Below are 12301 nucleotides of genomic sequence, written 5' to 3' on the forward strand. Positions count from 1 at the left end.
CTAAAAAGTGTTCGCTCAACAGGGGCAGCATCCTCAGGGGTGACCGAGTCTTCATGTGGTCCCTCCAGCCGAAGGGTTCCAGTGCCAGGGACACCTTCTCCCGTTTCCCCAACTCCTTCACCCGAATCCCTGGGTCTTGGAATATACCCCTCATCCAGGTGCCAGAGGTGGACTTCCTTAGCTGAAGTCCCTAGACTGACAGAGCAATGGTCCTGAAACCACTCAGGAAATCCCAGCCTCCCTTGAAATTATTTGCAAAACTCTGAATGGGTGTGCATTTGGGGCGGGGGGAGGGATCCACAGATTTGACTCATTTCTCAAAGGGATTCCTGACCCTTTGAAAAGGTCATGGGCCACTGGGCCACAGTGATGTGTGGACCTCAACTGTATAAATGGGAAAGCAATCCTCCTGAGAGTGTGCGGAGTACCTTCTCCCTCCACCCGTCCTGCGCCCCAGCTTAGCTGGGGATGCTGACGGGCGGGGCTGGGAGCCACCAGAACAGCTGACGTGAAGGAAGCGCAGGAACTGGGAAACTAGGAGGTCAGGGAGCCTCTCTGGGGGCAGCAGACCCCCAGGAACGAGCTCCTCCCTGGCCGTATCCCTGGCCCAGACGGCCAGGCCCCACGAAGAGGAACACAGTGACCTGGCCACGTTCTCCTTCACTTTGCACTGCTAACCGTGGCCCTCAGCAAGACCCAGGCTCCCCCCGGGCAGACCACTGTCCTGTGGAACAGGGCACACTGCCCCTTGAGAGCCTGTGTGGCAGGCGGGGCCGAGGCTGGCTGGGGGAGCAGGCCTCACCAGCTTTCTGACAAGTTCTTTACCTCTCCCAGGCCTGCCCAGCTCCCAGCGAAAGGCCGGCTGGGAGCGGCTGGGTGCTGCGATGACAAATCTGGACACCCCAAACTTGTGACCTCCCTCTCCTCTCTCCATCCAGCCCTCCTGGTCCTGGGCATCTGGTGAGGACGCCACCAACACCGTCCCGGGAGCCCCTTCCTGGCCTGGGAGCCGCTGACTGGGGGGAGCCCGAGAGGTCCTGAGGGTGACAGGCCCTGCAGGAGTGGGAGGGACTTAGCTGGGGAGGGTCCCTCTGGGGAATGGGACCCCCTGGGTCCCCTGCTGGCCTCACCAGTGTCTCGGTCTGTGGCTTTGACGACGATGACCGACGTGCCAATGCCCGCAGTCTCTCGAAGGGCCAGGCGGCTGTACTGTTGCTGCGTGAACACCGGGGCCTCGTCGTTGACGTCCTCCACGTACACGATCACCTAGGAGCGGCCGGAGGGGAAGGTCAGGGTGGGGGAGACCGGGAAGCCCAGAGCTGGGCCCCCCGGGCCTGAGTGTGTGGTCACTGCTCTCCTGGGCCAGCTGGGAGCTGGGAGGAGAGGCCGGGGGCTGTCTGGGTGTTACCGTGTGCTCCCCACCTTGCCCAGGACCTGGCACGTGGCAGGTGCTCAAACATCATCTGTTAAGGAACGAACCTTATCTTACTCTTGGCTCTGCTACTAACCCTGTGGGAAGCTGTGAGGAATTAGTGACTCTTTGTGCCATCAAGTTCCTCAGTTACGAAACAGTAATATCGACATAATAACTCATGTCCCATGTCACTCCTAGCGTTGTTATGAAGACAAAATGCGCCAGGCCCTGTAAGAGTTTTAAAGTGGCCCCATTCAAACACCAACATGTGTCCGGGAGAATAGACGTAAAAATGTTAATGGTGGTTGGCGCAGACCCTGCAGATTCTCAGGCCCCTTCTCTGGGGGCTCTCCCTGCCAGCACAGCACCCACCAGCTGCTGGGACCGCACACCCAGACCAGGGAGCCCGGGGGCAGCCCTTCCCACTGATGGACAGGAGAGCAGTCTGGGTCCTCCGGCTTCCTGGGCCCGACTGGCAGCCGGGGCGACGCCCAGGGCTCCTGTGGGACTGAGTCACAGTTCCCCCCTGAGCTCCTTTGCCGGCTGCCTCTCCTTGCTGGTCCCATGACCCCTCCAGCTTTTCCTGGGGACACTTCCTGTTAATCGCGTTCACACCAATCCTTGTGGCAGGATCTGCTTCTGGGGACCCGGCCCACGACAGTGGCTATTTCTGAATTGCAGAATTATGCATAATTTTCATCACTGCTTTTCTGCACTTGCTAATTTCTCTTTAATGAATACAGACATCTTGCATAACAAAAACAAAATTGAAAAGATGTTTACGAAGCGATGTCTATGACTAGAGATCAGCACGTCACGCCCTTCTTTTTGCCATCCCACCTGCCCCTGCCCCTCCCCCACAGGAGCACGGGAGGGTGTGGCCCAGCTGTGCTCCGAAGGACCAGTGTGCTGGGGAGGGGAGTTACTGGTGCTCAAGGAGCTGTAGGGAGGCCCAGGGCTCCTGCCTCTTTCTCAGATGGGGAAACAGAGGCCCAGAGATGGGGAGGAACTAGCCCAAGGCCTCACGGTACCTGAGAGGGCTGGAGAGGGAGGGCGGGATCTTCTGGTTCCCAATCTACCAGCACTACTGCTTTTCACACTATGCTGGGAATAAGCTGGCCCAGAACTGGCGAGACACCCTCCTTCCAGCCTGCCGGAGCCGGAGCCAGGGCCAGCGCACTTGCTAGGAGGGTGCAGAGGGAGCAAACAGGGCAGGGCAGGGCAGTGATGTGCAACACAGACTTCACATGTGGTCACAGCCCTGATGGTGGCTGAGGCACAGACTGTCTGAGAGCACGAATATTCGGTTTCCGATTGATCACAGCCGCAGGGATCGGCCCCGTGGGCTTTAGCTGGGAACTGGCTGGAGAGAAGTGAGGGGCTTCTGTTGGCATAAGCAGAAATGGTGGAGAACTCTGGAGTGGGGGTGGGGGGCAGAGGGAGGGGAGGGGGGCATATGGGGGAAAAGGTCTCTCTACTTCCCTGCTCCTGGGGCTCCTGGAGCCCTGCTTAGTCATTAAATGTTCATGCCCAGACACCCAGAACCCACTATGCAAACTGCAGTGCCCACCCCAGAGCACAGCTGCTCATGAGCCAGAACCTTCTCAGTTTGGCTTCCCCAGGAGTTTGGCTGGGGAGCCCGTGGGGGGGGGGTGGGGGGGTGGCTTTGGGGAAATTTGCATGGATGAGTTTCGGGAACTCTCTTTCCATAAACAGAAACTAACCATTCATCTTTCAAAAGTTGTGAGCCTTCCCCTTCCCGGCCTGCTTATCCCAGCGGCCTTGAGTCCAAGGGTCAAGGGGAAAAACAGGGCTAGTCTGGGGTGGATAAAATGAGGAGGGAGGCGGCAGAGAGCCTGGGTGTGGCCCGTCCGCCCTGAGGCTGGCTGCAAGCCGCTCTCCACTTGTTGGTTTCAGCCTTGTTTTTCTGCGGCAGAGACGGCAAAATGGTGTGTGGTTTACAAGCCCGAGAGACACAGATGTACAGGAAACACAGGTCTGCCAAGCTCTTGCTGAGCAGTTACTAAGCGACTAGGCTCCCTGGAGAACCAGCCTCACTTTCTGTCCAGTGCTGTGCCCTCCAACAGGGACAGGGCGGGAGGGGTGTGTGTGTGTGTGTGTGTGTGTGTGTGTGTGTGTGTGTGTGCATGCGTGCGAGCTCCTGCCATGTGCATGTGAGTCCCAGGTCCCCACAGGACTGTTTCACTCCGAGCTCCCTGGCCCTTCCCTCCGGCCGTCCCGGTCTCTGAAGCAGGACCTGGAGAGCGTGGACGTCCCTGCACACCATCTCTGCTGCTGCTGGGAACACGGATCCTGGGCCGAGCTGAAGTCCCGCAATGTCTTCAGGAAGGCCCCGGTTTTCCTGGGGCTCATGTGGGGCTGGGTGCTCCAAGGGTCACCCAGGGGGATAAGGTGCTCTGAAGAGCCTGTGTATGGCAGCGCAGACCCAGACTGACTGGCTGGTCTGAAGCCCGGCTCTGCCTTTCCTGCGGCGTGACGCTAAACACAACGGCCAATGCCTTTTTGCCTCAACCTCCTCATCTCTAAAATGGGCATAACAACAGTGTTTTATGACTTTTGTGAGGATCACATGAGTTCAGATACATGAGCACATAGGAAAGTGCCTGCACAGACTAAGCACGATGTGAGGGTTTCTCATTCCTCAGGGTTCCTGGGGAGGGGAGCAAAAGGAGGGTGGCGAGCAGGTGCGGCCGAGGCCCCACCCCTGCACCCATCTGCACCGCCTGGCTTTGATCTGTTCGACACGGAGCCCCGGGGCGCTGCATACCATTTTGTTAAAAAATATTGTGGCTAAAAAAGGGTTGCAGCCACCATGCTGAGGCACCAACAAGCCAGCCTTGGAGAGAGGTGCTCCCCGGCTTCTGGGAGGGTGAGGGGACCATGGGGGGGGGGCGGGGGATATGGCTAGGAGGCTTGCAGCCCAGGGAGCCACCTGAGCTCTGCTGACGTCAGTCACCCTGTGGCCGGAGGTTGGTCCCACACAGGGCAGGCTCTGACGTGACTGTGTGTGTCGTGGTGTGAGTAAGCAATTCCCCAGTCCTGCAGGTGAGCGTGGCCCTGAGGGACGGCCCGAGTGCGTATTCAGGTAACTGTGTTTCACCCTCGGTCACCAGGGCTCCGGAACTGTTCCAAGAAACCCCAAGGTGTAAAAACCCAAGGGGTCTGCCCCACTCCGCCATCCCACCCGGCCGGACCTCACTTGGAAGGGCAGCCGTAGAACCAGGTTCCCCTTCCCCTCTCTTCCTGAAGCAGAGTTTCAGGGGCAGCGGGAGGAGGGGGGCGGAGGCTGAGTCACCTGCCCCCCAGCCCTGCTGAGTGCTGGTGACCCCAGCAGCCTGTGCTCATTGTTTCCAGCCCCGGAGACGGGGTGGGGGGTGGGGGGGAGAGCAGCTGCAGATGGGGCCGATAAGAAGAGCGATGCTGTTCCACTCAGTTCTGGTAAAAGTCCCTCCATCTGACTTTTCCCATCTCCCTCCCACTCTTCCCCTCTGGGGTCTGACTCACTTTCCACCTGGTTAAAGGAAGGTGCTGTGAGCTGCTGAGTGAGCTGTGGGGTGACCTTGAGAGGTCATTTCAGCACCCCCTGCCCCTGGGCAGGCGAGGGCATAGACTGGCCCAGCCAGTGGGAACATGTGTGTCTATTTTTGACTGTTCAGGAAGATGAAGGTTGATTGGATTTTAGCGGCTCAGGGAGAGCCCGAGGTGAGGGAGGGTGGGCAGAAAAGAATACATTTGATGGGGCAGCTGGAAGTACCTATGGGGGTCTTTGGGGGCCACTTTCAGTGGAAAGAGCACGGAACTTGGACTCAGAAGACCTGGGCTCTGAGGTCTGTCACTCATGCCTTTTCTGTGCCTCAGGTTCCTTGTTTCTAAAACGAAGTGGGCAACATGTACATCTCTAAGATCATAGCGGGGAGATTTTCCTGGCTCAGGCTAGAGCGTTGTGTAGACACAGCAGGTTAGCATGGTAAGGACATCTCTTTAATCCCACCATGGACTCCCCTTCCACATCTGGAGAAACGGGGAGGCTCAGAGAAAAATGATACATCCAAGATCCCAGGCTGGGCACCCCAGCACCAGGTGTCACTCAAAGCCTAAATCAGAGGCAGCCCTGCCCTGCCCAGCCCCAACTGGTGGCCTTCTCCCGCCCAGCTACGGCCTTGGCCCAGCCCCGAGCTCAGTGCAGGAGGGGATGCAGGGCTTTAGGCCTGGCTGACTGGCTATCTGAGAGCCGCCCCAGCCCACCCCCGGCCTCACCCTGACGGAGCTCCGCATGGGGCCCAGGTCGTGGTTATAGGCCTCCACTATCAGCACGTGGGATGAGTCTTGCTCCCGGTCCAGGGGCTGGGGTCCTCGCATCAGGAGCCCATCACTGACGTGGATACGGAAGTGGTTGCCATGGTTACCTGTGTGGAGAGACAGATGAGATGCAAGGGCTCTGTCCTGGAGCAGGATCCTTTTGGGATTGTGGGGTAAAGAAGGGGGACCCAGACCCCAGAATGCTGATCCTGCCCACAGGTCTCAGGACCTGGCCTCTGCCTAATGCTGCCCTGCCTGGCAGGACTGGAGGGAGTGGGTAGTTTACTCTGTACCCTCCTTACAGGAAGCCTGGGGGACCCCTGAGACACCCCCCCCCCCACCCGAGATGTCAGTGGATTCAATATTTCAGAGGGGTCTGGGCACTACAGAAAGAGGAGCCCAAACCAAATTCTCTGTGGGTGGGTGAAGCCAGGATGTGGTGGACATCTCCGGGCTGGCCCAGTGCCGTGCCCATGTCCTGTGGTAACAGCACCCTGATTTTCCTCTGGGGATCCGCCCTCCCTCCCTCTCAGTCCACATGCTTTGTGACTCATTTGGGGGAAGCTGGGGGCACTGCCCTCGTGCCCAAGGCAACAGTGATGGTAAGGGATGGGCCCATGACACATGTTGGGCCATGACAACCTCCGGGGAGCTGGCCGCCGAAGGCCGTCCTGGTCCTCACGACCCCTCTGGAAGGTCGGACCGGAGGCAGGGTCTGGGCTAAGCTTACATGCCTGTTCTGTGCCCGCCGCGAGCCTCTCTCCTGGGGAAGCTGGGTGCTGGCAGCCCCTGAATAGGGACCCGCTGCTGCTGCAGACCATACCCCTCACATGCAGCACCCTCATCTCTAACTTGGTGCAGAGGACTGGCAAATGCCCCCGGTTCTTCCCTCTGGCCGCCCGTGTACACAGTACTGGGGCTTCCTCGGCCTCAGCTCCCAGAGCCTGGTTGCCGAGAGACGCTCTGCCAAGGGAAGGGCTGGCCCCTGCCATCCCACACTGCCCACTCACCTTGAAGGATGCGGTACCACACACGCCCAAACTCGCCCTCGTCGGCATCTGTGGCCTTTAGCTGAGGAAGGAGAGTATAAAGTCAGCCCCCGAATGCCAGCCCCCAGGGAGAGAGATGTTTGCGGAGTCCCTCTCCTTCCCTCCACACCCCCCAGCCTGTCCTGCCCAAGCCTGTGGCTTCCCGCGGAGGCTGGGGTGAGGGACGTGTCTGTCTTTCTCATCCCCCCAAGGACACCTGACTGCGGATGTCTCCATGCTGCCCTGCCCGTGGTGGGGGACCTTGCCAGCTGTTCTCTGATCCCCTCCAGGTTCTTGGGGAGGACGGGGAGAAGGTGGGTGGTGGGTCCAGGCTTGACTAGGTCAGCTCACACACCCACACGTCCCTCCTCCAGCCTTTGGAGCGCTCAGAACCTCACCCAGGGTGGTGGATCGTGTGGCTGCTTCTTGACTGGGTGACCCTGGCCAGGCCACACCTCTCTAGACCTCAGTGCTTTCATCTGAGGGGCTGGATGAGATGGCTCCTGTCATCTGAGGGATCTGACAGCCCTTGGAAGGCTCCCGTCCGTCTGAGGCTGTGCAGAAAATGCTTTTGTGGCCAAGGGCTAAGGGCAGGAGGAAGCAGCTAAGTGCCCCAAACTAGGGCTCCAAAAAAGGGGTTGGGCTCCAGGCTCAGGTCTTGGGCAGAGCCACAGCTTCCCCCCGTGTTGTGTTTCTGGGAGCTTGGGGTTCCTTAAAGGAGAAGCTGCTTGAGACTTAGGCTCCTAAGGAGGCAGCTTGTTGCCAGGGAAGCTCTGGCTTCTGGGAAGAAAGAAGGCTGGGGGAGGAGCGTGTGCACGCGCGCGCGTGCGTGTGTGTGTGTGTGTGTGTGTGTGACCTGCTGACTCTGTTCTCTGATCATGTGTATGTGTAGGCGGTGGTGGGGTATGTGGGTGAGGGTGTTTGTGGGGGGTGGGGTATGGGATGTGTATGGGGTGTGTGTGGGGTGTGGGAGGTGTGTGGGTGAGTGTATGTGAGGTGTGGGTGGTGTGTGTGTATGTGTGTGTGGGTGGTGTGTGGGTGGGTGTATGTGAGGTGTGTGGGTGGGTGTATGTGAGGTGTGTGGGTGGGTGTGTGTATGTGTGTGTGGGTGGTGGGTGGGTGGGGTGTGGGGTGGTGTGTGGGTGGGTGTATGTGAGGTGTATGTGGCGTGTGGGAGGTGTGTGGGGTGCAGGGAGAGCCACTGCCTGGAGGGTATCCAGTGCCCACCATACTGAGGAGCACAGCCTTGGCTGTCCCTCCATCCTCGGCTTTCTGCCCTGTGATCTCTTTGACCTTTGAGAATGCCTTTCCCCCTTTAAGGGAAAGCACTTTTCTGGGAAGTTGAGGGAGAAGCCTGGAAGGGGAGAGGCCCAGGGACGCAGGAGAGGAGAGGGGCCTCCGGGCTCCCAGGGCCCACCTCGCTGCCTGCTCCCCGCCCTCTGCGTGCCCTTCTCCCGGGTAACCTGGAAGCTGGCAGGCATTGAATAGGGGCTGCTGGTTGCTGCAGACCATACCATTCCAACGTCCGCTGGGGGAAGGTGAGAGCCATAGGGCGGAAGAGGCACTCAAACCTCCCCCTGAGTGCCTCCAGCGCCCCCGCCCCCCAGAGGGCTCCAAGGAGACAGGCTGGAGTGCGCCCTGGGAAGGCCAGGAACAGAGCTCCCCTCGCCCTCTCCCAGCCCAGTTGCCATCCTACCCTCCTGGTGTCCCCTCCCCCAAGGCAGGGCCCAAACTCTTCTACACAAAGCCAGGCCCCGCGGGAGAGTGAAGGGAGGCGACCCACTCTGCCCAGCCTGGCTGACCGAGGGCACGGCCCTGCAGAGCCCGGGGCGAGCGGGGGCCACGGGTGGTGCGGGGTGCTCCTCGGGTCTCCCTGGGACAGCCGAGAAGACCCTCCGCCCGGCTGGGGACTGCTGAGGGCTGGCTCTGAGGTCAGTGCCTGGGGGACCGCAGGAGGTCTGGGGAGGAAAGTGGGGGGGGGGCGGTGAGGGTGTGCTCAGACTGGGGAGGCCCCCCGCTTCTGTGGAGAGTGGGAGGCCTAATGGGGGCAGTGGCTAGCCCGAAGCCAAACAGCAACATGTGCTCTGAGGCCCTGCTCTATGGAACTCTGAGGCAAGACAGAAGGTTCTGGACTAAGCTTCAGAGCTACGGCCAGAGCGGGGCTGCCGGCTGCCCTGCCCTCAGGGAGATTCCACACCTCGGTCTGGCAGAGGCCTCCTTTTCCGGAACCAGCTGGCCTGGCTGGTCAGAGGGGCACCGAGGGGCCTGCAGCTGCCTGGCATGTGCTCCAGGGAGGGGGCTTGATGCTCTCAGCACTTGGGAATCTTTTGCTTCCAAGGGAATGACTCAGATGCTGGTCAGAGCCTCATGGGTCTCTTTATTAAAGTGCTTCCCAAGGACGGAAGCCAGGGCCTGCTTTGCTGGCCTCATCAGGTCTCCAGATCCATGTGCAGGCCTCAGAATAACAGTAGGATCAGCAGGACTGGGACTTCTCCCACTTCAGACTGCGCTTTTCTTACTGCCAGCCAAGCAGAGCCCAAAGCCAGGCCTAGCGGGAGAGTGAAGGGAGGCGACCCACTCTGCCCAGCCTGCTGGGGTGAAATTGAGGGACAGCCAGTTTTTTCCCCATGGGAGATGGCGGTGGGCATATGCCATCTGTCCTCCATGCTCAGATTCAGGGAAGGGACAACCCGTGGCCAGAGTGCCCTCCAGGCGATGCCTGCAAGGCGGAGGTCCTGGGTAGCTAGATGGGCATCAGAGTTTCCAGCTGGGAGCTGGGAGGGGTCCCGTTCTGCCTGGAAATGCTGGAAGGAGTGGTGGCAGGGAGTGGGTAGGAAGTGGGGTGGGGTGCACTGGCTGCCCTTAGTCGGCCGGGCACAGGGCAAGGCTGAAGGCAGCAAGAAGTTGGTCCTATGGCTGCTGGTGAGTGCCTGGGTGGGGGACTGGGGGTGGGGGTCTGGAAGTGGGAGCAGGTGGCCCTCTCCACTTCCTACTGCCTGCTGACAGGGACCCTCTGCAGCCACCTGCAGTGCCTCCTGCTGAGTGTAGGTGCAGGAACACGGCTGTGAGTTAGCCTAGGCTGCACGTCGGGGAAAGAAGGGAAATCCGCTACCCCAGTCTCACCGAAGTCTCCAAGAGCAAAGAGAAAGAAATGGTTATTATTGGACCATCCTTGGGGTTTCCTGTCCTGTGTTTGTAGAAATCAAAGATCACAAAGGCTGGCTCGCAAAGCTGGATGTAGCCCGATTGTGTGTTTTGTTTGGCCTGCTGTAGTGTTTTAAATATTTGAAAATGCATTCCAAAGTGTTTGGAATTGCGCCTGTTTAGCCCCCACTCCTCTCTCTCTCAATCTTGCGTTAACCAAATTTGAATTCGTTGCCAACATTGAAACACCGGGAAAAGTTTGCCTAAAAATCCAGACTTCTGGCTTCTCTTGGGGAACTGGAAGGGCCGACTGCACTGGGCCTGCCTCTGGCATTCCACCAGCCTGGCCCAGGCACCTGCACCTCCAGAGGCACCTCACCTGCCCACCTGTCCCCTGCTCCCATGCTACCCACCAGCCTGGCTCTGCAAGCAGCTGTAACGGACCATCCGCCGTGCTCCCTCTAGTGTTATCCTATGTGATGAGCGGTGACTGGTGTTTGTGTGGGTTCCGAGCCCCACCCTGCCAACTCCGTGTTCTCTGTGGGTTCTCTCCCACCTGTTCTCAGAGCAGCTCCGTGGGCCCTGGGAGAGGGTTGGGAGCCAGAGGATTGGCCAGGCCCTGGGGCCAGGAGTCAGGAAACCTGGTTCTGGCTCAGTGTGTCCTTGGGCCTGGCCTACCCTTAGTGGCCTCAGTTTACTGGTCATGGGAGAGCGGGGCTGTCTCGGGAAGCACCAGGGGGCCTGGCAGGTGGTGTAAGGCATGCAGTGGGCCTGGGGGAGTGCGGCGAGCTGGGGGCCAGTGCCTTATCTAACGGAGGCAGCTGCTGCTCAGCCCCAGCCACTGCGTGCCAGGCACAATTGGCCTCCTATTGCCAGTGTTGAAATTTGGAAATTTCCAGAGATATAAGATGTCCAGATAGTTATGTGAAATCTCTTATTTTTTTGTTGTTTGCGGTTTTTAATCACAATTTAAATTTATAAAAATACTGCAAGAGCCAAACGAAACACACTGGTGGGCCCCTCGTTTGCAGCCTTGGCATAACTGCTAGGTTCTTTGCACCCCACACTCCAGGACTCATTTCTGCTCACAGAGCAAGTTATTGAGGCGTTGGTCTTAGATCCCAGGTTTTCGGGTCTAAGACTCTATTGTGATTCATGAGGACTGATTTTAAAATTCCTGGCTCCTCCCCTGCCGGCGGGCAGGGAGACAGAACCCGAGTTCAGGCCCAGCTCCACCGTTTTCCCGCTGTGTGACCTTAGCCTGTCGCCTCTGTGGGCCTCACTGTAAAATGGCTGTGAGGCTACCTGCTGCTGGTTTAGCAGCGCCCAGCCCCCACCCATGTTCCCCTCCCCAGGCCTGGGTCCAGCTGATTTGCCTCTGAGCTTCTGTCCCATTCCTGTTGCAGGAGCCATGAGCACAGAGGGCCCCAGTCCCCCCACAACTGGCACTCCGGGGAGCCCTGTGGAGGCAGCGGCCCCCCTGCCCGTGCTCATTGCCTTGGCCTGTATCTTCCTCCTGCTGGCCTCCTGTCTGCTGTTCATGACCCTCTGCAAGCCGGCTGCACTGGACCCCAGCCGCCAGGCTCGAGAGCGCATGCCCCACCACCCCGGGAGCCCCAGCGAGCCCCAGCTCCGGCTCTGGACGCGCCTGGGCTCCCTGCGCCGCTCCCTGCACAGCTTCCGGCGTGGCCGGCCCGCACCGCAGCGCTCCCTGCCGGACCACGACAGCAACCATGGCTGGGACTGCACGGAATCTACCAAGATATGACAGGCTGCCCGCCGCCGCCCAGGATCTGGCCTCGGACCCCCCTCCCTCGGACACAGCCTGGCACCACAGGCTGCAGGAAGACAGCGGCCCCGACACCCTGTGTGCCCAGGCCCAAGGCCTTTCCCAGGAAGCCCTGGGAGAACACCTTCCTCTCTGCAGACCCGCCCGCTGCTGCTGCTGAGACTGCTGGCCGGTGTGGGAAGCGGCAGCCTGGACCCTGGGCCGAGGCTCTGGAGAGAACAAGCTGGACCCCAGGGTTCCACTCTGGCAAGGAGGCACCCACCGCCTCCAGGGAGCAGGGCCTGATTCCCAACAGCAGGCATGCTCCCTCCACTGCCAAACCCAGCTCAGATTTCAGTGCAAGTTGCCGAATGGCTAACGGTTCCCTCCAGCCAAGTCTAAACTGTTGACAAGGTACTGTTCTGCCCCGGGGTCCACTCAGGGCCCAAGGCCAAAGGGAACCCAGAGACCCCTCTCGCTTTCCTGGGCCCTGCCAGCATTGCCCAGCAATCCCTGGGAGCAGCTGCACCCTGTGGTAGACCAGATGCCTGGGTGCCTGCTGGGAGGGGGAGGGCGGGCAAGTGAGACTCCCAATACTGACCAGCCAATTGCGACCTTGGCTGCCCC

General features: G+C 59.8%; 2 protein-coding genes across 4 annotated transcripts in view; one reads left to right on the plus strand and one right to left on the minus strand.

Moving 5' to 3' along the window:
- Positions 1-12301, minus strand: part of CDH23 (cadherin related 23) — a 363598-nt gene that overhangs the window by 78409 nt on the left and 272888 nt on the right. For all 3 annotated transcript variants that reach the window (XM_028151376.2, XM_054728837.1, XM_054728836.1), the window contains 3 exons: positions 6745-6805; positions 5693-5841; positions 1131-1266 (listed from right to left, as the gene is read on the minus strand). In XM_028151376.2, coding sequence (XP_028007177.2) covers positions 1131-1266; positions 5693-5841; positions 6745-6805 — 346 coding nt within the window. The remainder of the gene's footprint in view (positions 1-1130; positions 1267-5692; positions 5842-6744; positions 6806-12301) is intronic.
- C17H10orf105 (chromosome 17 C10orf105 homolog) lies at positions 11246-11674 on the plus strand. The gene has a single exon (XM_054728839.1). It carries the CDS (start codon positions 11246-11248, stop codon positions 11672-11674), a length of 429 nt encoding a protein of 142 aa, XP_054584814.1.

This window comes from Eptesicus fuscus, chromosome 17 (genome assembly GCF_027574615.1).
Source record: "Eptesicus fuscus isolate TK198812 chromosome 17, DD_ASM_mEF_20220401, whole genome shotgun sequence".
NCBI classification, from domain to species: domain Eukaryota; kingdom Metazoa; phylum Chordata; class Mammalia; order Chiroptera; family Vespertilionidae; genus Eptesicus; species Eptesicus fuscus.

Excerpts from the sequence above, each read along its gene's own strand:
- C17H10orf105 (XM_054728839.1), top strand. The coding sequence starts at position 11,246 with ATGTTCCCCTCCCCAGGCCTGGGTCCAGCTGATTTGCCTCTGAGCTTC.